Source organism: Centroberyx gerrardi, chromosome 10 (assembly GCF_048128805.1).
Source record: "Centroberyx gerrardi isolate f3 chromosome 10, fCenGer3.hap1.cur.20231027, whole genome shotgun sequence".
Classification (NCBI taxonomy): Eukaryota; Metazoa; Chordata; class Actinopteri; order Beryciformes; family Berycidae; genus Centroberyx; species Centroberyx gerrardi.
In genome coordinates, this window is record NC_136006.1 from 14,325,453 (window position 1) to 14,351,337 (window position 25,885).

General features: G+C 43.1%; 2 protein-coding genes across 3 annotated transcripts in view; one reads left to right on the forward strand and one right to left on the reverse strand.

Moving 5' to 3' along the window:
- Positions 1-314: 314 nt before the first annotated feature.
- LOC139923041 (coiled-coil domain-containing protein 148-like) lies at positions 315-24,043 on the reverse strand. The gene is made up of 15 exons (XM_071913726.2): positions 24,022-24,043; positions 22,680-22,744; positions 22,103-22,224; positions 19,970-20,073; positions 19,149-19,240; positions 18,861-19,012; positions 15,302-15,397; positions 14,918-15,099; positions 14,233-14,371; positions 10,530-10,736; positions 3,887-4,027; positions 2,612-2,730; positions 1,578-1,695; positions 1,257-1,394; positions 315-671 (listed from the first exon to the last, which is right to left on the reverse strand). Exons 2-15 carry the CDS (start codon positions 22,732-22,734, stop codon positions 528-530), a joined length of 1,809 nt encoding a protein of 602 aa, XP_071769827.2. The 5' UTR covers positions 22,735-22,744; positions 24,022-24,043; the 3' UTR covers positions 315-527.
- A 219-nt stretch (positions 24,044-24,262) lies between these two features.
- The window catches only part of LOC139923039 (plakophilin-4-like), a 73,068-nt gene continuing 71,445 nt past the window's right edge, over positions 24,263-25,885 (forward strand). Inside the window, exon 1 of one of the 2 annotated variants that reach the window (XM_078285985.1) lies at positions 24,263-24,385. Coding sequence is in view for 1 of the 2 variants with exons in the window: in XM_078285987.1 (XP_078142113.1) it covers positions 24,329-24,385 (57 nt within the window). In the remaining variant the exon portion in view is untranslated. The remainder of the gene's footprint in view (positions 24,386-25,885) is intronic. The other variant, XM_078285987.1, reaches the window with a different exon arrangement.

The following is a 25,885-nucleotide window of genomic DNA, read 5'->3' on the forward strand; positions in this document are numbered from 1 at the left end:
TATTCCTTAGTGATTTCTCTTGAGATGTAGGCAGATAAGGTGGATCTTCCCACAAGTATTTAACTGATGAATATGCTGATAATTACATGTTCATAGAACTACATTAAGTTAAGTATAGCTCCTGCCACACAAACTTAAGCATATGAACAACATTCAATGTAGGATAAATGCAAACATCTTAAAGGAAACATAAGCAAACAATAAATATTGAGACAAATGTGCAGAGAGGTCATTTTTATTTGTGGGACATGTTGAACATCGCTCAAAGAGATTGCATGATATTTCTCATGAGGCACTGTAGAATACAAAACCAATAATAAATGATAACAATGTTGTTTGTACACTGTGTCACTTGGTAGCCTACCTTATAGCTGAAAAAAGTGAATATGTGATTTTACACCTTCAAATCAGTAAAATTGGTTTTATATAAGCCAAACCTGCGGTGGGAAATGTAAGATGGAACGCCCAATAATAGAACCTGGGTTGGTTTGATTTGAAAAGATGATCCCAAACAAGACCTGCATGGGTCAAAATTTGAGTATGGACAAAGTGTCTCGTCGAGGTGGCCTGGGGGGCTTGACACCAGACAGGACCTCTTTGGCATACTGGGTATGGTGGAGACCAACGTCCCGAAGAGCCTGCTCAATCCGCACTCTTGGGTCGGACACAATCTAGATAACAGATGTAAAAATTGAGCAGTGAGTAAAACCTTGATATGTACTTTACAGACGACACACGGTCACACCCCATTTCATTTTATGGGTTACCATGCATTCCACAGTTGAACCAAGATTAGTTACTAATCCCCCACGGTTTGGTATTGGAGAAGAAGATTAGTCACTGCCTGCGTTACACAATATCCAATCGCTGAACTGATGTGTTCACCACAGTGATGACAAAACATCCCAGACACGCACACAGTACACTGATTGACTGGGTGGCCTTGAGAGGCAGGCTGTGTAAAGGTCTCTAAAATGAGGAAAGTTAGCTAAGTCAAACATTGTTACGATCAGCCAACAGCTGATCATAACAGCAGCTGCATAATTCCCTGTACTGGGTCATTTGCCAGTATTTGTCAGAAGATAAAGCCAAACATCATACACTGCTGCATCTAACAAAGGCAACTGGGGAAGAAGCCATGCAGTCTCATAAGGGATTTTGGGCAAATTACCATCGGGTCACAGTGCTTTAGTTAATGTGAGATCATGAGAACAAAAGGTAAAGATTGTAGGAAATTAGATCTTACCACGCCTCACCTGTGTGTCTGTGTATGTGTTAATATTGTAGAGGGGTTTTTGGAGCTCAAACTCTTTATTTACATCCCCCTGCCGACCCCTCCAAGCCTCTGTATCTCCCATCATCCTCTCTGGGTCTGCCTCCGCCACCACCGCAACCTAAAATAAATAGGAAAAACATTTATATAGTGATAACGTCCAATTGTATTCTTACTTACTGCCAAAAGGTGGCAGTGATGCCCCAACTCGGTTAAGGAGAGTCCAAGTCTTCCCCAGTGGGTCATTTTAACTGACAGACCCAATCAGTGCGGCTGATAGCGCTGAGGGCAGATAATGATCCACCTGATTTCTGAGAGCCTCCAAACGATTCTGTCTCTCTTCTTCTTCTCTCTGGTGCTCCAGCTCCCGCGCCTCCCTCTCCCCCCTGCGCCGCTGTAGCATCTCTTCCCGAAACTGCACCCTGAGGGGAGCACAGAGGATGAGGACATCACACCTAACAGCCCTTCTCTTCCTCTGCCACCGCCACCATTACCTATCTCTCTGACACAGCCGGCCCTCGGGCTGGAGAAGTTTTTATGAAGCTGCCAGAGAGCAGCTCCTCTCTCATCGCCTGTTTCATCTCTCTCTCTGCCACTCTTGATCCCCCTTCTCATACCTGCCCGAGTTCAGTCTCATGGCCAAAGTCTCTGGTGTCAATACCATCAATAGTTGGTATCAATACCAGTCTGTGTGAGTGTCTGGAGAGAAACGCTAAGCAAGTCAGACCAAACAGAGATATTTCAAAGCAGGTTGAAGTAGTAATCTGTGACTTTTTCTTAGGAATACATTTCCGTTTTGCTCCTCTCTATCGCAGAATGATACACTACACCGATTCAAACTATACCCAGTTCATGAAAGCTTTTACATTTGCGACATTTACTGTTCTAAACACCCGGTGTCAGGTAGGTCTTTCTAGGGAAAAATCCTCTGGCACACAGCAAATTATGTATTTTATGTTACCAGAGGCAGCAACAGTGGTTTCTTTGGAATAAATAGAAGAAGAACTCAGCAGTTAGGATGAGCAGTAAGAGCCACCATGGCTGAACAGACAACAAAAGAGCACCACCTACGGAATCTCAAACTTCAACTGAAAATCCAAGGAAAAACACGTCACAGAACTGCTGTTTGATTCCCAAATGATCTCTGAGAAGTGCAGTACAGCAACACCACATCAGTGACAAAAGGCCACCCATAAGTCAAAGGGCAGATACATGAACGTCGTGCCTGCTAAGACAAAGGCAGGTGTTTTAGACGATGTAGGGTTCTGGATTCTCCTTTAGTAACCTTGATGCAGTAAGCAGCAGTGAAAACTCAAGGTCCCATGGTGCATCACTCACCTCTCCTTATCTCTCCTAGCCTGCTCTTCCATGACGCTCCTCAGCTGGGCAAGTCTCTCCTGATCCCTGTTCTCCAGCATCTCCCTCCTCCTCCGCTGCTTTAAATAAAACTGTCTCACCTGGGGAAAAAACAAGGTTTACAAAGAATAACTAGAAAAAGTTAACGAAAACAAGAAGAACAGCAGCCACACTCCCACTAATTTGACTCTCGTGGAACTCTAAGATCTTCATGTCCTATTGATTCTGCCAGTGCAGAAATCAGATAGGTGTAAATAGAGAGAATGAGATGATATTTCAATGTCTGCCAGACCATTGTGCTAAATTATATGGAATCCAATGCAGACTAAATGCTCTCATTAATCAGAGATTGTCTCAGGTTGCCCATGCTATCCTAGCAGACCCCTGAGGAGAGAGTTAATTAAACGGACACACACACACACACACACACACACACACACACACATTCTTGTGTTGTTATACCTGTGAGGACTAAATTGATTAATCAAAATACCTAGATAATTGTAACAACATACTCTTTCAATTTGCTCACACCATGTGTGCTTATAACGTTTGAAAGAAGCCATTAAATCGTCGGTAAGCAACCTGATGTACAATGTGATGTTAATTGGTGGATGTCTTTCTTTCAATTCACACATTGGAAACCTTGTAAAAAATAAGGTTGTAATTAGGATTTTATTTTAGAAATAAACTGTGTTTATCTTTCAAATCTAGAAAGAGGTTGCTGTACCTGATTATGGAGATCTCTTGTATAGGAATGCATCAATTCAGTGTTTGTCTGTGTTGGATATTGATTATCGCAGTGCGGTGAGAGGCTTTGTGAACATTTGGATTCAAAAAGTTAAAACGTAGCACACGCACACAAACACACCCACATACACAACATTTGGTGATATCCAAAGGTGGGGTTAGAGTACCCATTACCCATAAACTGATGGCAACCCCTAAACCCTAATCACACACACTTATATACTAATCAATATAATAGTGATCATGACACGTGTGTACACCAGTTTGTGAGCAATCCGTTTCTCCCTGACAACACTTAGCAACCTTAAAATCCTCATGAGTCTTGAAGCTAATCATAATATCACCAATAAGTTGATTATTCAACTGTCTTGGGAAACACACAGTTACTACACAGCTTCTAGATTACACACCCGTATAAAAACAGTGTTGATGTTAGATAGGCAAGTGCTGCAAAGAGAAACAACGGCAGCATAACATTCAGTGTGATGGAAGAGAGGAAGTGTTTACTTTTTCTTTCTGCTGTGACCTGATGGCTGTCTCTTTCTCCTGCTCCCTCTTTAGCCTCTCCTCTTCTTCCTCTTGTCGTCTGGCAGCTATAGCCGCCTCCAGCCTTGCCACTTCCTCCTGCTGGGTACGCCACTGCTGCAGCTACAAACACACACACACACACACACACACACACACACACACACACACACACACACACACAAGTACACACCGAGGGGGGACACAAAGCAGGTTATTGTCCATCAGCAGCTGTCTTGAAAGACTAAATCACATTGAGAGACATCCAGCTGAGTCCCAGTGCCATTGTGCCAAAGTGTGGTGTGAACTTTGAAGGAGGCGTCAAAACAGCCTCTCACACTCCGTTTGTGTTAGAACACCGCAGGACAAGACAAAGCACTGAATGGCAAAGAAAACCCCTTGTGGTTAAACCCTACAACAAACAAGGCTTATTCTAGTCTGGCAGGCACTATAGACTATAGTGTACAGCAACTCAGGTCATGCATTATGCACACAATTCCAGAAAGTCAGGTTTGTAAAAATGAAAAACAGACTCATTTTCACCTTGACGCCCATCCAGTGTTGAAATTATAAACGGGGTTTTGAGCATGTAAAGCTTCAGCTCAAATATACAATTAAAAACACAAAAAGTATATTTAAAATGCTGTCTTCACTCCCCCAGCTACACATCTGGAAACAGTCTACATATTTAGAACACACACACACACACACACACACACACACACATGCATACACACACACAGTCAAACAGTTGCTGGGGAGTGAGTGACAGGTTCGTTATGCAGCAGCCTCCCTGCGGCACGCCGGGTATTGAAGTGTTGCATTCCGACCAGGCAGACAGATTCACAGATCTATCAGTGGAGAGCTTAAGAAGCCCCGTAGGAGAGAACTGCAAATTAACGTGCTCTAACACACATTAGCACCAGCAGTATCATCAAGTCAATCATACTTGATGCCTGCCTGCCTGCCTGAAGAGAACCAACAACTGGCTGCCCGTTTGCTTGGGAGAGGATTTAGCAGGACAATCCTGCCTCTAATCCAGTGTCACTTGAAATAGTGTTGAGGTTGGAGACATGACTGCTTCTTCTTTGTAAATCAAACAGTTCTCCCGTTTTAAGACAGTGCAGATATTTAATGTATAGACTACTGTATATGTAGTGATTAGTTTACCATCTTCCATTTGTGTGTCAGTATGTAGTGTGCATCTCTGTAAGTTGTTGCTGATTCTAATATTGTGTTGCATTATATTGTTGTGTGAATATATATTTGAAGGCCTCGAACAAGGCACTGGGCCACATACAGTATATTAGCAGTGTTTCAACAGACTGAAATTTAAAATGCTTTAGTGTGCATCTTTTTCTGCAACATCAATACATTTAAAATGCCAGGATGTTATATTCATGTCTTATGCTTTGTTGGATGAGTCGGCTGGATGAGGAAAATACTAGGCTACTCGTAGAGTAAAAACCGAACCATAACACTGTGAGACATGAGCAATGCTCATATTAAGTTGCATCAGGGTTTGGGCTTCAGTATGGTGTGTTGAAATTGTAATGCACTGAATATGTTAGCAGACTGACTTTATGTTGCATTTGCATTTTAGCATGTGGTGGATACTGTTGAATTCAGCATGTGAATTATGATCTGCTACGGTCTGATGTACAGTCTGCCATGTGGAGATGTTTTTTTCATTAATCTGCACATAGCATCCTGCAGGTATTGAGAAATGTTTATGTGAGAAGAAGCAACAGTCAGAGGACAAAAGACTAATGAGAAAATGACTTAATTAGTTGTTGCATTGCCATATGAATCCTTGTGTAATGTGTTTTCTCTCTAATTAGTATTAAACTAGATTGGCCTTCAAAGTACATGCTCGATTTCCTTGAATATTGAAATATTGCTAATGCACACTGCTGAGAAAGGTGAGCAAGAAAGCAGGCATGGAATTGTGTCAATACAGATTACATGATTTGTTTCTATGTTTAATACTATACAAAGTCTACTGGTAACTTATGGTCCTTGGCAAAGCATGTCCCCCTAAACTGCACAGAAAGAGTCTCCATACATGGAAAACTATTCACATCTCAAAAACAACCAGCACAAAACAGTTTTTACATCTCTACTGATCGATTGCAATTTTGCGTCACACCATTTCTCAACATGTGAAATGGCTGTCATGGGTAAATTCTTTGTTACATAATCACAAGAGGGTTAAAAATCACATTGGAGAAGCTTTGGGCTTTTTGAAATCCAGGATAACTAGCACACATAATTGCACCATCAATCAAGCTCCGCCCTGGCCCAGATAAGATACCTGTGTGTTTGATGCTGGGAACCTTGAGAGATGGGGTGTATAAACAACCTGTGTGTGTGCGTGCGTGTGTCTCTGTGTGTGTGTGTGTGTGTGTGTGTGTGTGTATGTAAACAGTCTAAAGTACAGGTGCAGTCTATGGTCACCTAAGGTCACAGGATAATCCGAGCGGTATCATCATAGCATGGCTCCAGTGTGAACACAGCCAGAGCAGATTGCTGAATTGATTTTGTGTGTCTTTCTTGTTTAGGCAGAGATGAAAAGGCATTTCAGCGAGCACAAAGAGACTAAAATGCTCATTATGTAAAGTCTACAGTAATTTGTCACTGGAATCTCATTTTCCGTGAATTCAATGGGAAATGGGACACCATCCCTTTTCATGGCAGCACAAAAAAAGACTGCAGAAATGTCAGAATAACAAAAGAATGATAGCCTTTTCTATCTGCACACCCCAGCCTGCTCAAAGCCTTTGTTAATTTAACTCCACAGTTAACGTGATGTCTTCTGTTCGGAGGCATGGCAGCGGACTATAATAAGTTTCCATTCCAGGTCATTTAATGACAGACTTAAGATGTATAACAGATGAGCTACCAGATTAGGTATGAACTCATGCAATATGTTTCAGCTAAGTAATCTTGATCCAGTAACATAACTTACGGCGAAGTTAGAGTGGCAAATTGGAGAGATTGAGTGGGGAACAGCATGTTATAACGAAACTAACAACTGCACCACTCATCTGTGGAACCACTCTAGTGCCTGACATTAATGACTTGCGTGATTTACAGAATGTTTCGAGGGAAAAGAACTTATGTCCATTAAGAGGTGAAAAAAAATGAAACCATGCAGTTATGTTTGTATTTCCACAGCCAGCACAGAAAGGAGGCTCCTGAGGTCCCTTTCAGGTGCAGCCCATTGTGGGAGACAAATGATACAGATATGAGCAATTAATTATTCAGAGAGCTGGCAGCTAAAGCACTCTGTGTGGCCCACGCACAGTCTCACCTACCGAGACTCTGCCATGTCCATCAGGCCACCAGAGGGATGAAGTGCTATACTCGGCTTCCCACACAGTACCACTAACGCTCAGTGACAGGGGATCTGCTAACACACTGTGCCTAGAGAGGTGCCGCTTTCACTTGTAGATTGTGATTACTGCAGGGATAATACACAGATCAGCCGAGCATTCGTTAATCTGTAACAGTGGTATTGATATTGCAAAGCGCTCTAGAGAACAGGGACTGAAAAATGAGCTCTCACAATAAAAGAAAGCCTCTTTTCTTGTGTAAATGCTTTTTTCCTTTTCTCTCATGAGTCCCGTCTCCCTCGTCCTGCTGGCCCACTCATCCCCTGCCCACCTGAGCACATCACTATAATGTGCTATCCCTCAGTGCTTTATTTGCTGTTGTGGAAGACACAATACCTCATCAAAGGTGTCTGAGAATGAGATATCTGTGGGAGGCAAAATGAAAACAAGGACAGAATAAAAGGATAGAATAAACAGCGAAACCAAGGACAATGTGAGCTGATTACAATAGCCAGTTACCAGAATATTGTAGAACAAATAGCAGTGGATTTGGAAACGAAGAGTCTGTCTTTCAATAATGAATTGATTGAAAAGAAATGAGTTGTATCTCACATATGAAAAATAACTAGCCAGTTATCCTATAATCATCTCTTTCATTTTATCTTTCACCATCTAGTGAATCAATATTGTGCATCTATAGCCTTGCATCTTCCCTCTGAAACTTTACAAATGCTGTACGGTCATTGATGTCATCCATTTCCAGATGGACGGATCCAGCCATAGCCACAGCCATCTGTGCTGGATGCCCAAGGTGTGGTCCTCAGGGGGAAGCCATGGGCCAGATCTCCAGTCCTGGTCTGTGTGACAGACTTGCCCTTCAAAGCAGAGGGGTTCGATTTGACTACCGAAATCATTTACACTGGATTCCTTCCCACTGTACTGCACATCCCTGAGAAGAGAGCTCAGTGGGTTGGCAGCACACAGCCCAGTTCCTAATGAGGTCAGAACCAGACCAGCATAGGCCCAAAATCGCCTTTTACCTCCACCAGCAGGCTCTCACCTGACCCCAGGGTGCCACAGAGGAGAGGAGGTTTGGAAGGTGGTTATTTGCATAATCACTATGATAGAAAATAGAACTGGTAAGACATTTATGTGCCACATATACCTTCATGACTTTTATTGTCTCACCATTACAAAAATACTGTAGCTTAAACCAACAAACCTTGGTGAAAACTATTGCAAGTGAGTCAGAGTTAGATTAGTAAACTAAAATGTCCCTCTGCAATAAAATAAAATAAAAAATGTGTACAAAATACAATGTTGAAAAGAAAAGTTGGAAAAATGAGAGTGGACATCTCAAGATATGAGTCATGATGGTGACTCTGAATTCTCCATGAAATATAAATTTTGTTAGGAGTGACCTGCCAGCTACATTGCAAGCCAATGTCAGTCTTCCACCAAAGCATACAGTACACATAATGAAATAGGAATAAAATAAGAGTGTAGAAAGAGAGTTGATTTCAGGGGGGGGTGGATAAATCATGGTCGATTCAGGAGAGACGCTGTGGTGCTGTGGAGGCAGCAGCTGCAGAAACAAAGCATTAAAAGAAGCAGATTCAATGGAAGGATAATCCATCTTGTATCCCCGATGTGTCGCTGCGCTGGGATAATAAAGGCAATGGAAGGAAAGATTGGATGGAAACAGGCGTCCATCTGCGGCTCTACACACATACTCAAATATGCACACAGTACACTCACAGAACATGTGAATGTGGGGTTGAAAATGACTGATTCACTTAAGACAATGCTTGAAATTAGGTATTTCACAGAAAATTGGTTACTCACACAAATCTAATGTCATGACAGGACATGAGCACACAGATGTGAAAAATCGACTACTGTGCACGGATGCAACAAGTGAAAGAAAATTTATAGGTGCCACATGGTTGACAGAGGAACAGAAATCCTGGTTTATTGGTTCTCTTACGGTCATATGGTCTTATGCTCCCACTGTCCCAACTTGCATAGGGACCTGACAAGAGATCCCAGCAGCAACCTTGCTATTTTGTTTTAAAACATACTTGGCTTGACCTGCGATGACTGCTTTTTCATTCATTTTCTTTAGCTGCTTATTCCTGTTCAGGGTCACATGGGGGCTGCAGCCTATCCCGGCATGCATTGGGCAAAGGGCAGAGAAACACCCTGGACAGGCCACCAGTCGATCACAGGTTAACACAGATAGACAAACATAATCACAATCACACCTGTGGGCAATTTAGCATCTCCAATCCACCTGACCTGCATGTGTTTGGGCTGTGGGAGGAAACTGGAACACCCAGAGGAAACTGAGTGACCGTGTTGCCCCTAAAGCTTTTATGTCCTGTTATTTGAGGAAAACTAGCCTGTGAAATACAGCTATATATCAGTGGTGTTGACCCACACTAACCCTAACTCAGTAGGTCAGGGTGTCTTCTTATCTAATCAGCTAAAAGCCCTTCTGATCCCTCATAACAGCCATAGACCAGCCACAGAACATAAGTACCACTTGTTCATCAACAAACTGGCAGGCAAAGCTAATTCTGACTTGTACTGCAATAATAACATGGGGATTTTTTCGTGTGAGTAACTTGTTTGTTGTGCGAACCCAAACACACACCCCTCAGAGACAGCTACATCATGTTAGCAAGACAAGGCCATCCTTATTAGCTTGTTTGCATTCACAGCCCATCCCAAGTGGCAGCTAAAGCGTGAGATGCTGGCAGGCAGGCTGGCGTAATTTGCAGCATAGTCAGCAGATATACACGGGCAGGCAGGCAGACGCTGCCGTCTGTCTGGTTCTCTACCGATCTCTCAGAACAACTAACACCTCTACACACCCTCCTTGTGGACTTCTGAGGAAGGGATAAGGGCAGTAAATATCCTGGAAACCAGTTCCATATTGTCCAAGCCACTAGCTGATGTGAATCAGTGTACCATATAAATAAGAAGTGTAGAGAAGTAGACAATAGAGACTGTATACTGGCTAAGCTGCAGAACAATGAGCAAGTATAATATTAAAGTTATAGATCCAGCTCCTGATGGAATTAAAGATGGGCTGTAGGCACAGGACTGTGGCATAACTGCCAACATAATTAAGTGCTTCTTTGAGCCATAATGTCTCATAAGGTTGGAACAGTTTCTGCAGAATGTGACAAACGTTGATGTAAAAGTACACCCGCTGGATAGGATCCTAAGTTACTGCGTACTCTGAGATGCTGCTATGAAAAAGCCTATGACAGACTTCCACTAACCTTGTCTCTGAGATGTGAGCAGATGTCCTGCTGGTGCTGCCGGTCTCTGTGGAGTTCCAGCTCCTCCTTGTGGGCATGCCTGGCCTCCTCCAGGGTGACCAGGGCTCTGGCCAGCAGCTCTTCCTGGTCCCGCTGCCAGCTCTGGGCCACCACTCTCAGCTGTGCCTGGCTGAAGCGCTGCCAGTCCCAGATACGTTCATGCTCCGTCTGGAAGAGCAAGATTGATGGAGGTCATTGTCTGCCTGCTGCGTGACACAAAGGTGTTACTGAATTTCTGAAGTCGTCAGTTTTCATAGTCATTTTCTTTTTTTTAGGCATTTTTCATGCTTTATTGACAGATATATAGGGGAGAGAGAGACAGGAAGGTATGGGAGAGAGAGAGGGGAGGACATGCAGCAAATGACCGTGGGCCGGATTCGAACCCGGGTCGCTGCGGGAAGGACTGAGCCTTATAGTACGCGCTCTACTCGGTGAGCCAACGGGGCGCCCCCTTCATAATCAGTCAGGTACTGCGGCCCAAATGGCAGATCCTGCTGTACTGTGTTATATATAGCATTGTGCCAAACTGATGGCATGCAAACAGAACTCCATAAAGATGCCTTGATGATATGCTGTATACTATAATGACAGCATGACCAAAATTTATAAGGAAACAGTCTGTGTCAGATCTGGCTGTGGGTGTGTTGCTGTATAAAATGGACCTTCTCTCCTGGCTGTGAAATGTCCTGAAGGAAAACAGTTCTGTTCTGTGTGAGGGCTGCCTGTAGCTATTCATCATTGTGTCAGCGCTCACAGAGGCAGCATCACTTGGCTGCTTTATTGGAACGGAGGGAATGATATTCATCTATGGGCTAATAGCGGCTAACTGACGGTGGGAAGGCATTAGACGGCTGACTGGTTTTATTGAAAATGAGTGAGCTGACAGACCTGCCAGAGGAACAGAAGTGCCAGAGGCAGTCGAGCAAATCCTGTTTATTAATGCACAACTTTAGAACTTGAGGAAGAACCGTCCATTGTTCTTCACTTACTCTCTCACCCTCTCCTTCACTACCCTTGCCATTTTTGCTCTGTTAAAAGTTTGTGAGCATGGACACACAATGTGTGTGCATGTGTGTGTGGTGTGTATGCACGCTTGCATGTTTGCACATGACATGCATGTGTGTTTGCACACAGGTGTGCATGCATGTAAGCCAATACATTACATATGTGGAGGCATCCACTGCAGCGTGTGTGCAGTGCACACTTACAGAAAGCACTCTTAAAGTGGCACGACACTATTAGTTCAGCTGCTGCATCCACATTCCCCTGCAGAGTGCTGTCTCCATGAGGAGAGAGCCGTACAAAAGGGAGAGAATAAAAATGTCTGCCTGGAGCCAGTCAAAAAAGGTTAAAGCTATGAATTATTTCCACTATTGCCATGGAACATTATGAGGGCATTACTATCAAATCCTTGTGGCAGTCAATTGGCCTCCCACATCTTGTTATGATGAGCTCATCAACAGGATCATAATAGACAATAATGTGCCTCATCCAGCAGGGGGCGTACTCCACTCTTACAGGATGGAGGATAGCACCATCTGACAGAGATCATCACAAGTTGATTCTACTGCATTCCACACAAGTCTACATATCAAGTGGTATTTTGTTGCGACAGTGATATGTAGTGGCAATGTGATTGGAGGTCATGACTTGACAAGCTAGTGTAAGAAATCAGAAGCATCTTATTCTAATAGCTATGGATTCAGAGGGCAAAATAAGGTCAGACGTTATCATCATCCAATCAAACCCAAAACAGTCTCTTTCTGCTCTTCTTTTCTTTAAATATTTCTTGGCAAGGTCAGAGAAAGAAACTGAAATGACAATTTCACAAAATCAACGCTTATAGGAAGCTCAATGTCAAACTCCCAAAAGGGCTCTCTCTGTCCTTGTAGCCATGCTTTTGAAATGACTGTGTTAAATTAAAAGTCTGCACAATCAAAGCAGCGGGGCAGCCTTTTAAGCACTTCGACGTATTTTTTCACTTTGTGCCTTAGGACCTACAAAAATGGGAAAATGTTCAAAACAATGGGCAATGCTGGCAATTGAGGAGAACACAGGAGGAGATTTATCACCAAGGCTTTGAGCTGTTATACTGGTCAAACCCATTAACTGCGGTAATATGTCTCCCCTGCTATCCAGCTATGAAACAGCACCGTTGCATCTTGCATTGGAATTTGAAGAAGACTGACAACAGCGGCAGAAAATGATGTCATCATCCCGAAATGGAGTGAAGGCGGATCTCGGCCCTGCTGCCGAAATGATTGAATGCGGATTGAACTGGATGGAAGTTGAGCAAAAAACTGTTAAGGCTTACACAGTAGCAGCCTCCAGTGCTCTAATTGAAAACCCAACAAAAGAGAAGCTTAGAGTTAAGACATACTGACTCCACAGAAACGAATAATAATATGACTTCTATAATTCATGTGATAACTATTAGAACTTACAATGGACCCATATGTCTGTATGCATGAGCAACGGCAATTATGTTTCCCCAAACCCATACAAGGGACATATCTGCCAAAAGCATACTGTTGCCAAACAGACTAAATTGACAGGATTCGTCATTCGTCCATTATGTCTAATGGAGCAATTAGACAAATCACGGGCACAGAAGTCACTGTTCTACTGGTGGATCATCCTTTGAGCTTAACTTATATTTCAGTTATCCTAAAATCGAAAACTCATCTAAGATCATAAATTTACCTATGCCCAAAAACAAAAACATTAGGAAATCAATACCTTTTTCCATATACTGACATCAGAACAGTGTTTATGCACTTCATAAATGGGGTTTCGGCAATCCCATCTGCAATTCAGACTGATTATCCGCAGCACGCGAGCCAAACTAATTATGACTAATAGCTGAATTAGGTAGAGTCAGCACTCCATCGACTCTGGGTCTATTTATGGGAAAGTGAAAAGTATAGAGAAAGAGTGTTGAGAAACACGGCTCTCCTTCTCACAGCCGACCTGAGGCCGAACGACCATACCTCTAAATGCAGCACCCAACTGGAACTGATGTGAGGACAGGTCTCTGGGTGTGGGTGAGAGAGGTGTGGGGTGTGTGTGTGTGTGTGTGTGTGTGTGTGTGTGGTGGTGGTGGGGGGGGGGTTGTCATGGCAATGCCAGGCAGTGGCGTGAGGGAGTTGTCCACAGCGGGTGACGCGGCACATCCTGCAGCCCGCCGAGCGGATCATTGCCCAGTCTCATCTGTCTGTCTGCTTTGTTCATACTACTGAGCTACAGTGACCAGGGAGCCTGGGACTCACACTACATGGGTGCTACAGACTGGGAAAACGGAGTTGCATTGTGTGGTGGAGCGGTGTGTGTGTGTGTGTGTGCGTGCGTGTGTCCATGCGTGTGTTTTGTGTTTGTGTGAGATGTGTGTATGACAGTCAGAGAGAAAAGCTAAAAGGTCTGTGTGTGTGTTTGTGCCTGTGATGTGTCGACAACATTGTGTGTGAAATGGATACCAGACAGAGAGAGAACAGTTAGACTGAGAGGTGTGTATGTGTGTGTGTGTGTGTGTGTGTGTGTAAGTGCATGCCTAGTTGTGTACATGCCTCCCAGTATGTCTACTCTAACTTTATTTACAATCTGTTCACTAAAACAATTTTCTTTAATGCATTTTACACGCATCATCAAACTATGACAAACTACTGACCAGCTCCTGTCTGGTTTTATGAGGGAAGAGTCTTTGCAGCATGTCCAGGTACAGCGTTCTGCGGTTGGGCATGTCATGAGCGTACTGGCCCACTGTCAGCTGGAAGCGTAGGTGGTCATCTGCACACCAGCCACAGAACCTGAAACAGATTGGACAGAGGTCCAACCCAGAAAATATATGATCACTGCCATAAAGCAAAACAAAATTAATATTATGACTGTAACTATTTCCTTTCACTTAACATCGCTCATTGCATGGGCGTGCACACAATGATAAAATGCATATTATTCATTCAGTTCATAGTGCTGTATAGAGGAGATGTGAAAATAAACATCAAGGTATGAATAAACTATGAAACATTGATATAATCAACCTCCTGGTGCGTGTGACTTGACTTGTTCAGCAGCTTGCCTCCCTAGGGAGAGAAATCCCCCTGTGCTGTTATGCTGTCAACGTCATGCTGAGTTTTTCATCTTTCATCCTCATCTACCCTGCTCTCTTTTGCCAAAATGGATGACTGTACAGATGATTAGATCCCTCTATTGGCTGAGATTGAGCAAGATACTGAAGTGATTGTCATCATTCTCTTGTTTCATATTAGCAGGGGAAATCATTACATTTTCCACATTTGATGAAGGAAGCGAGAGTGTAATCAGAGTGGAGCTTCAGTAGTCCTCAAGCCTACCTGTCCATTCCTTGGAGACGCTCTCGGAGACTCTGCAGCCTGCTCTGGCACCTTTCTGACAGGAGGTGGAAGGCCTGGACCAGGGAGTCTTTCAGCTCTGGGTAGGGGCAGTCTGAATCCAACACCTCCTCTGGAATTTGCTCTACGCTCACCAGATTGTCTGTAGTACTAGTAAGATAGTCCTGCACGAGACAATATGGTCGTCTTTGAGTATGCTTAGACATTTACCTTGGTGTGCCCTTGTGACACAGTGCAGTAAGCAATCATTGTTTCAGCTAAAACATATCGGACGAGGGCTCAAGCTACATGACTATGGAAGTCTAACCTGGTGATTGAAGGAGGCTGAAAAAGGAGGATATTCTGAACCAGCCCAGAGAAACTTACCTCCAAGCCTTGAGCAGTGATCTGTTCCTCTAAGGCCAGGTACTCTGCATGAAGTTTCTCAGTGATGTCATCCTGCTGGTCTTTCACAAAGTTTACCTGGCGGTTAAAGGATAAAACTGTAAGAAAGCAGTCCTGGAGTGAGGCCCGGAAAACAGACATGGCAGGAGCACGGCTTGACCTTATGCTGCCGAGGGAAAAGAAAGCAGAACAGGCATGAACTGTCAGATTACCCTTCACTCTGTGAAGCAGTATCACATGGACTAAAATATTCTGGGCAAACCAATTCCACATCTTGTCCTTACTATCAAGGAATGAGTAATATTTTCTCTGATAATGATTTTCTCCATAATGCTTTGGGGAAGGCTCTCTGATGAAATTCCCAGAGCCTAACCAAATTGGGGACTGTGTAGGAATACACAAGGGAGTCTGGAGGCATCATAGCAATCTACCCTAACAACCTCTCCCCCACTAGTAATGCTCTGTCTCCTCAAATCAATTGAATGATCACAGTCATCGGTAAAGCTCAGATATCCCTGTTTTCTCCGTCGCCTGAAATCAGAAACATTTATCATCAGAGTGATTCACTAATAGCAAGTAATCAGTAATTGTGCCCTCCTCCCTGATATTCAGAAGGAGAAAAACAGCTTGTTAGAAATGGAGACACTGATGCATAGCGAATAATTAGATCTGTTTCTCTGTGGTGTTTACAAAAGGAACATAAAGATTAGAGGCAATGGTGCTACTCTTATCCATACAGATGAAATGAATGAACAGTGAATCTATAGATGATGCTACAAAGCAGTTGCAAAAAAGTGACTCTTTCTGTCCAACACAAGATCTTATCATTCCAGTGTTGAGTGGTCAGATGGTGTCAAGAGCTTTGCTTTGTGTCTCAGCTCTCTCTTTACCATTACGGTCCGATACAAAGCCCACATTACTGCAGTCAATGCACCTAACTGATGGTCAGTCTCATGAGCCCTTTTAGTAAGAGTATGAGTAAGACCCTGAGATACCTGAACTCTTGCACTTGGGGCTGTTGTTCTCTCTCCACCTAAATGGGACAGTCCGCTTTTTTCCAAGAGAGAAACACAGCCTCAGATTTGGAGGTGCTGACCCTCATCCCGACCACATACACATACACAGCTGTCAAACTGTCAAACTGCTCCAATGCGCATCAGAGATCACAGTCTAATGAGGCCCAAAAGACGACATCATCTGCAAACAGCAGAGATGCCGCCCTAATGTTGACAAACTGGACACTCTGCAGACCTCAGCTTTGCCTTGATATCCTGTCCACGAATGTCACAAACAGAACAGGGGACAAGACACATCTTTATCCGAGCCTGACTCCCAACTTGAACAAGCATGATTTAATGCCAAGAATGTAAACACAGAGTGAATAGGGGGCGAATGGCTTGCAGCAGTGGCCCTGGCACCCCATACTCCTGCAGCATTTCCCATAGGATACCTGGGGGAACATGGACGTAGGCCTTTTCCAAATCCACAAATCACATGTAGACAGGATTAGCAAACTCCATTGACCCCTCAATTATCTGTGAGAGGGTCAAAAGCTGGTCCGCTGTTCCACAACCAAGACAAAATCTATACTGTTCCTCCTAAATCTCTTTTCCAGTACTGGCTGGAATACACTACACCCAAGTGCATTTTAGTCCTGGACTCTAGTGAAGGCTTAAGAGCCAAAACGCCTTAGTGTTTTGTAATGGTTGTGTGCCCTTCAGTAAACTAGTGCAATGTAAATAATCCGTCCTTTTGATTCTTAATTGATGTAGGTGCTGCCTTTACTCCTCTATGGAGATCTTTAATGGAATTCACTTTTTTTGGTCAGGCTGAGCAGTGTGAACCCTCGAGAGTTGGAGCACATGCTCTGGTCCCCTTTTGTAAAGATGGGACCCCCACCCCTGTCTGCCAATTCAAAGGCACCGTTTCTGAAAACCATGGAATATTGAAGACTTCAATCATGATTTCAATCATGACACCCCAATGATATTGAGAGCTTTCTGCATTTTAGGACTGTGGATATAAACTACAGAAACAAGGGGCAGAAATGAGGTTGCTCAGCAGGGAACCGTCTGATAGAAATTGGGCTCTTAAAGACCAAGGCACTATGGCGACTTTGCCTTGGTAATAACAGACCTGGATAAAATGGAATTTTCAAATAATTATTTTACAGGAAAGGTATTTGAAAGTCTATTTAGTAAATTTTGTGGTGATTGACAACTTGCTTGATGTTCCTCTAAATTGATGTTGTAAACTCCGCCCATATGATACTCCAAGTAGAGTAAAACAAATGCTAAGGCTTATTTATTATTAATGTAATTTATGTTATGTAATTAATAGTGTTATATACTGCACAAAACCATTCCCAAAGTTTCAGCTTGAAATCAAATTCTAATGGCAAAATGTTGGAAACATGATAGTGTAGGTTGTCAAAAGCTTCCAGAGTCCTCAGTAGCCAGTGACAGAATGAGGTAAATTTGTCATTATCTTTTACCTTTTGAATCTCTAATGTAGGGTAGCACCTATTAGCACCCATTCACTTCGGTTTAAAGACAAAATGGCTCAGATTAATTTAAAACACACAGACAAGTCAATAAAGAATGGAATTGTAATTAGGAGCCTTGATCTGAAAAGCATCCCTCTGATTTGTTGTGAGTAAAAGAGAGCGAGCAAAACAAAGCAAAGTAAAATCAGGGACAAAGAAAAACAGACAAAAGATGAGAAGAAAAAGAAAAAGGAAAGAAGAGGCAGCATGGATGGAGGCTTCCCTATTGTGGCCATGCACTCAGGTGGGCAGGGGCTGTGTGGGCCAGCATGACTGGCCTGAAAGAGAAGGGGGGGACCATGGGAAAAAAGCAAGCATGAGCGAGCCACACAGGAGAGACAAAATGGCTGGCAGACAGTTCATTCCCCAGTACGGTCTGCTTTCAAAGACGTCCCTCCTGCCTCTCCTTAATCTCACCATTCATTTCCAGACCATGAAAAAAAGCCTTTGGGAGTCAAAGGCAGAATTAACTTAAGATGGTGACTTAGGGACTGGGGATATCTAACAAACAACAGATTCATGAAGAGTGAATACAGCCCTGCAACAAGCTGAGACCTTTGTGTGAGCAAGCAGGAGTGTGATTTATTTCAACTCTCTGTTGGATCTGCAGAATAGGCTCTATTATTTTGGTACCTGTAGAGAGCGAGCACAGCAAAGATTCATTGCAGACAGCTTTAAGTGTATTGAAGGGATAAAATACCGCCAAACGGTTCACTAAGAGCCAAGGATATAAGTTGCGAGCTGTGTGTTCCTGGCAAGCTAAGGCCCAACTATTCTCAAAAGCTGAACGGTTTTACTTTTCAATCCAGATGCTGCAAAAATCTATATCAATCTATTCTCAGCCAACAACAGCTTATATTGATGTAGCCCTGTGATAGCATCTGAAATCCCGCTACCCTTCTAGAAGCTCAGCTGAGGCCATCGTCTTTATAGAAGTTACTGTGTTTTCCAGCCCTGGACAAACAGACAGGTCTTTATTTCATACCACACAGTTACCTGTTGTAGTACTTGTTCCCAGTTTGATGGATGGGCAGTGAGCAGCTGATGTTGTACTTCACCCAGTCTGAAGCACAGGTCATCCCTGAGCTGATGAACAGGCTCCACTGTGGCGATCCTAAATGCCTCTCGCTCCCTCTCTAGGACCAGTTCTAATCAGCAACACACACACACACACACACACACATATATACACACACGTTAGCATGGTACTCAGAAACACAGTGGAGACTGATGGTGTTAGTGATACTGTACAGTTACTATTTAAATACGGGGGATGTAGCCTACCATAATCTTGAAGTGAGAAGATGGCCGTGTCTGTTCTGCTGTTTGGCTTTATCTGCCCTAGAAAATCATGCAGGTCATTCTCGGCCTTCTCCCTGTAGCATGGAATAAGACAAAAGTGCATTACATTACATTATATGTATTTAACTACATTCCCCCACATTTTTGCATTTGCCGAGTGTAAATAAAAGGAGAGTAACCATAGAAACAAACTTGCCTCTCTCCTATATAGCATGGTGGCTAATGAATGCTAAGGTAGTTTATCTGGCTATACGTGTAGAGTATTGGCAGCAGTAGCACATCTTTATGACTAGGCTCATTACTGAAGCTCACGCTTGTGTACACCATTAACCTTGGGTGGCTCAGACACAGTCATTACGCAGCCAACACGCTGCACCCCAGAGCTAGTGCTGCCCTTCTCACTTCACGACGCATGACACCGTTGGGGCCCGAGCCCCACGCCTCTGTCTCAGCACACAGAGGAAAAAGTGTTACAGCTCCTCCACTCAGTAAAACTAACCCCTCCCTCTCCACACAGCTCTAACTCCCCATCTCTCTCTGTTTCTCTCCCTTTCCTACCCATATTCAATGTCATTATCACAAGAAAACCATCTTAAATCTCCCATCTCCAATTTTACAGGGGCATATTTTCTCCCTGATTCGTCTTTCTCTTTTGCTTTACTTTTCTCTCTTTTCTTTTGCCCTCTTTTTTTTCATAGGGATGCAGTTTCCTGAATGGGACTTAAGTGAGATGGCTGTGCGGTGTAATTGCAGATTCAGAAAACTGCAGTGGATAATGGGAGGGAGTAATGGGGGGCTCTTACTCAGCCTTTGCCAGCCTGGGGTACTCTCTGCTCCACACCTGTCTGTGCTGCCGGAGTACGGAGCTCTCCTTGGTCGCCTTGGCTGCACACAGAGTCCTCTGAACCTATGAGACAAGGATTAGTGCAGAGCATGAATAAACACTTTCCCTGGAACTGGAAGTTGCACAGAAAAACCAAGCAAAACGTGTGGTTCCCACATAGTTAGGTACCCCTGCAAACTCCCTGTGTAATAAGTATTTTGTTTGCTTTTTGATGACAATTATTTCCCGCTACAGATAATTATGTTTATCTAGACATATCTAAATCTGAAGTGCTTTGATGCGCTGATTACCTGCACCATTAAAAACATAAGGAAGGTATAGCATAGAGAAAGTAAATTAGTGTTGTGGGTTAATGAGGTGGTATTGTATATCCTGAAACATTAAGTAGGTCGTGTTCTTATCTTATAGTCAAGGGTAAATTGTTCCCTCCCTCTCTGCACATCAGGGGAAAATGTTATTCAGGCATTTGGTTCAGTCATTATATGCGGCTCTGTCTTTGAAATATTGACTTTGAGACGCTCATAATCTCAGGGAATTCAAGTGAAACAGTATCACTGTTACAAAACATTACAGTAAAAAAAACAGCAAATTAAAATAATCAAGTAGAACATGCAGGGCACGCATGAGGCATGTTAGCAGGGGAGATGGAGGGGGTAGAAGTCTTAATCTACTCTCATTTATTTGCCTTTTTCATCACGAAAGAACAAGACCCTCCTTCACAGCTCTCTCAATGCAGCGCTTCATTGTCCTCTATCAGTGTTTTTTTACACAGGCCACTGGCTCAGATAATTGTACAATAGAAAACCTCACCTAAAAATACAGCAATTATATAGTGAAGAGTCACCCGCGGGATGATACAATGTGATTCAGTGGTGCACTTTCACATTTTTCTGATTTATAATGGGCCGAAGTGCTTTAGTAATAACATGTGTGAAACATGGGGTGTTTTAGTCCTGATGAACAGTATCAAGTGAAAAAATTTGGTAATATGCAGCGTTTAAGCCCCTTGTGTCATTTTGTTTTGTTGCTAAACCTTTAAACAGAATTACACATATACCTCTAATGTTTGTTGAATGTTCAATGTTGAATGATTTTACTGTAGCCACTAATTTCAGTGAATGCACCTCCTAATCCCCTAATACAGATACACACACACATTCCTTTTTACAGTGCTGTTAACCGAGGTATCTTATCATGAAGCAACATTTAAAGGTTCTAGTATCTACAGCGGAAAATGCTGCCAGCCCCTTCCTAGAGAGCAAATCTGATCCCGTGCCTGCGGCGACTCATGGTCATTTATTTACCCTCTATCACCATTGGGAGATGCACAGAGAGCCTGCCTTTCAGCGGGGCGGCCGAATGCAAACGTAGCCTGTCTTATCTAGTCCATGCAGAGAGCAGGATTGGAACAAGCCATGGGCAACCGTAATGAGATACTAAAAAGCTCCTGCCACAGTTTACCAATTAAAACACCGCAGGTCTAACAGCCTAATCTCCATTGCCCCTAGCGTTAACTTCTTGCTCTGCTCAGATTCAGAGAGACGGGAGACTATGAACTTCAAACAGTTTTATGGTAGAACCCCAGGCAGCCTAATGCATATTCATGAAACTGCCATTGCTATTCTTTATGGCAGTGATATTTCTGTTCTGTTTAATGTTTTTGGACAAATCATGAGGGTTATGTAATAGACTGTGTGTTTTATATGGAATGAAATCCCTTCGTAGAATGTGTGGGTGTGTGTGTGTGTGTGTGTGTGAGTGAGAGAGAAGGGGAGGGGAGAGAGAGAGGGAGAGAGAAGGAGAGAGAAAGAACTGGTGCTAGGCTGCGACCATTGGAGATGTACTGTTTTATCACTTCACACCCTTGATATCAGAGGTCATTATCAGGCCAAGCACTTCCCAGATAAGCAGGTAATGGTGGGTAATGAAGACTGTTTGCTCTCTGGAAAAACACCTATACCAAAGTGTTGCTGCACATTCTGCTTCATCTGCTGCTAAATCACTATGTTATAAGATGTGAAAACAATTGCTGATGTGATAATTACAATGCTATTACAAGCACAGCCACGATATTGATAATGACCATATCTACCTTCTGTCCAATGACATCAGATTCTTGACGCTTGACTTCCACAACGGCTTGTAGTCTTTCATATTCAGCCGGTTTGTACTTTGAGCTGCCAAGACCATCTTTCATCCGCAGTGTCAGTTTTTCTGCATGGATGAAAGCAAATGATATGGTTGAATTAGGATCATTGAAATTGTTGAAAATCTCATCACTTTTGATGTCTGGGGAAAAGTCTTTATGCTGACTACAGCAAAAATAAAAAAATAAAAAATAGAGAGACAGAGAAATAGCACATGTTGAGCCCTAATGGATCGTATGGGCAATTCAGTGGGGAAATTTCAGCATGGGGGAGTTAGAGGAGAGGAGCAGAAGGCAAACTATGTCAGACAGTTTGTTGAGTAGTTCAGCTGTGACTCAAGGGGGCAGGTGAATAAACACAAGCAATGCTGCCTCTGACAACAGCATCAAAGTCTTGACAGTACATTGAGAATTCAGCATCTCATAACACGAGGACTTCAGGTCAAATCTGTTCAAAAGAGCAACGGGCCAAAGGGCCATTAAGTCACAAGCAATGTCTCAGATCCAATTACCACTGACCTACCCACATCTTCTGCTCTGTAGTTTGTGATGAAGGCACGCAGATCCCTTCCACTCATCACTGCAAAGCTGCATATGAATATGTAAATGTTGTATGGTACATGCAAAAAAGAAAACAGTGTATGAAAAATACAGAGGCTGTGCAAAGTTTGATAAAAAAAAAAAGTCCAACATTTCACCTTGCTTTACTGAGCTCATACAAAGGATTAGCACTAGACTAAAGGACATAAAAACAAAAGATAATACCCATTACAGAAGGTCCCCAAAAACATTTCACTGTCAAGGTCTGCATGACTTTGCATGAATATTGTCCAAATTCTTACTATCTCTACAGGTTTGTGTGTTTGGGAAGAACAGTCGGAGACAGATGGTGCACCCAGTGTGATCAGATATGCTGGAACATCTCTGGGGTCTATCTTGTTTGGCTGTGGAATGACATTGGTTCACTTTAAATGTATAAAGTGAAATGAACACCCTGCCCTGGAATTAATCCTTTATTTACCCATTCTTACCGTCATTCTGTTTAAAATGACATGGGATACAGAAACAGTTTCCCAGCTAAAGACTGTCATTATAATGTACTCTAATGTCATAATCAATTCCATATGCTGGGTATAAAAGAGGGCGTTGAGGCCAGAGCCATAGGGAATTATAATTAATTCCCTTAATGTATATGATTGTCTCTTTGGATACTCCAGCCACCATACCATAGCACATTAATTGTGCCTTTCTTTTGGCTTGTAGGTTTGACAATTCTTGCCACATAAAGCCTGTGTCAGTTAAGATGTGCTGGGTGTGAAATATGCAGGAATGGCTTGACATTTCATCTATGAATGAAATGAGAATTGACGCCCTGTTCTGGACTCATTGGAGATAATTGCTATTGCTCGCTCACGTCGCCAGCAGACATAAAAGCTTTTTTTTGCATCACAGCACAAGGTGATATTTTTTCGTAATAACACCCAATGGCAGCCTACGGTTAGGATTCAGAGCATAATAGCATAGCAGCCTAACAGTAGTAGCTGATTTTCATGGGATGATCATCCTCACTTGAGAAAGACATGCAGACCTTGGGATGCGTACTGCAGCCTCGTCTATTTTCTCCTTGAGGGAAGGCAGAGGTAGAAAACTTGATACAGTAACAGAGAAGAATCAAGGAGGAGCCGTAGTTTTATGATCTGTGGTCTAAAGTTAGGCCTACATTTGAGAAGCCAGATAAAGGGAGATACTGTATAGTGTAACAAATAAACTGAACAGAAAATGTTACATAGCCTTGTAATATACCTAAATCATCAGGATCATGTTTGCTATGCGAGTAAAGTGAACATTTAACCACTGTTTCCTACCTTGTGGTATCCCTCTCCGTATAGTGTATGGGTTGACAAAATTTGTAACCAAGGAAACTATCGTCTCCCTCTACCATTGGTTGATTCAACAATGCGAATCTCCCCGAAACGCCCCCTTCTCCCAGCTGGACCAATCAGGAGTGCGCACTGCTATCGCACAGTACCACTGACGTCATGCACGCTCGTATTGCCTCGGACTGGAAGCAGGGAGCAGCGAAGGGTCGTCTTCTTCTTCCCGACTATGGAGGCGAGTTTCACTCTTCCACATGCATGGGACTAAACGACGGGACTTAACCGATGAAGTTACATGTTCCGATGTGGATCCGAACCGCAGCCTAGCCAGCACAATAACAGTCCTCCTAAGGTACTGAACTGCTTCTTTTGCTCCTTCACTAACTGCAGAATAACTGAAAAAAACGAAAGCATCTGTGCGCGAGAGGGTATGGACTGCTAATTGTGTTAAGAAAGTCTTGAATTCCTTGTGAAAAGAAAGTGGTTGGTCTTTCTTTGTTTTGGTAATGTATGCCTTTGGTAGAAGACAGCCTTCTTTAGGTTACTACACACCGGGGAGAATCTAATACTACACTAATCTTTTTCTTGTGACCGATTCATCGCCAAAAACGCACACCTTTGAGGGACCTTCACATGCTGTCTTCAGTGTCGTGCTCGGGGCGCCTCTAACCGTTACAACGAAAACTTACGGGCTAGCCTACATTGTTTCTATCCACTCCTGTAGCCAAGTGTTAGGTTTTTCGTGCCAGGGAAGCTTACTTTTTCATGATATCGCCCTTGAAAGCGCATAAGTGGCGAGGGAAAAAGCAGGTGAGCTTAGAGTGTGGGAATCTCTGGAATGCGAGGTCGCCGAGGGGCGGAGAGCCAGACTCTGCTCCCACAAGATAAGCTTACCTTTATTCTCACGTTCACTTAACACATTCAAACTACGCCATGTTTAATGTGATTAAATGGCATTTAAAGTAGGGGCGTTTCTTTAACGTGGACCTTTACAGCTTCTGTGCTGTGCAATGGGCAAGAACAGCCCACCTTTCACACAAGATAGACTAGCTCCTGCTCCCTGCAGGGTGCTGATCTGATCTGCCTAGGCTACACAAGTAATCAAATGGCATGACCTATAACGTCAATGTTGCATTTTTAGCTGGTGTGTATTCTTTTAGCCTTGTTATAAAATTAATTTAACAAATTTTAAATCACAAACTCAGGATGTAGGCATATGTTCATCGCCTTGTCCCACTTAGGTTTGCCAATGTAGGTCTAATTTGAAATGCATACCTGTCTCACATACAACCCATAGCACCCTTTTTAGAGTATTCATCTCATGTTTCTATTAATCCATTATTACCACTTGTCTGTATACAGTATCACTTTTTAATCCTTGTGGGAAAAACGTCATTGCCAGGGTAATGGGAAATCTAGCTTTTATCCTTAATCCCTCTGTGTCATATTTAAGTCTTAAAGTCAAGTCACCAAAGCAGGGAACATGCAAAGATTGAAAATGCAGTCAATAATTTTGGTATGATTTGATATTCACCAAAGTTCAGATTTTATACTCGCATCACCATTAAAAAACTGTGGGGAAAAGAAAGCGTGCTCCATGTCTCCATGTCTCCCCTGTAGCTCTGCAGGTGTGGAAAGGTTATCTGCCTACCACAGTGATGTGACCATGATGCAGGCTAATTTGATTTCAGCCAATCAGCAGTGGAAGTGCATATAACAAATGAGATCATGATGTGAACTCTCTCTCTTGCTCTCTCTCTCTCTCTCTTACACACACACACACTAGGAATCTCTAAGGTTACTCTCCTCGTGATTCACATTACTACACAAGACACACACTCCCACACAGCTG

Coding starts and splice junctions, on each gene's coding strand:
- LOC139923041 (XM_071913726.2), bottom strand. CDS start 22,734: ATGAGTGGAAGGGATCTGCGTGCCTTCATCACAAACTACAGAGCAGAA. Junction 15,398..18,860: donor GGGAACAAGTACTACAACAG/GTAACTGTGTGG, acceptor TTTAACCGCCAG/GTAAACTTTGTGAAAGACCA. Junction 4,028..10,529: donor GCTCACATCTCAGAGACAAG/GTTAGTGGAAGT, acceptor GTGTGTTTGTAG/CTGCAGCAGTGGCGTACCCA.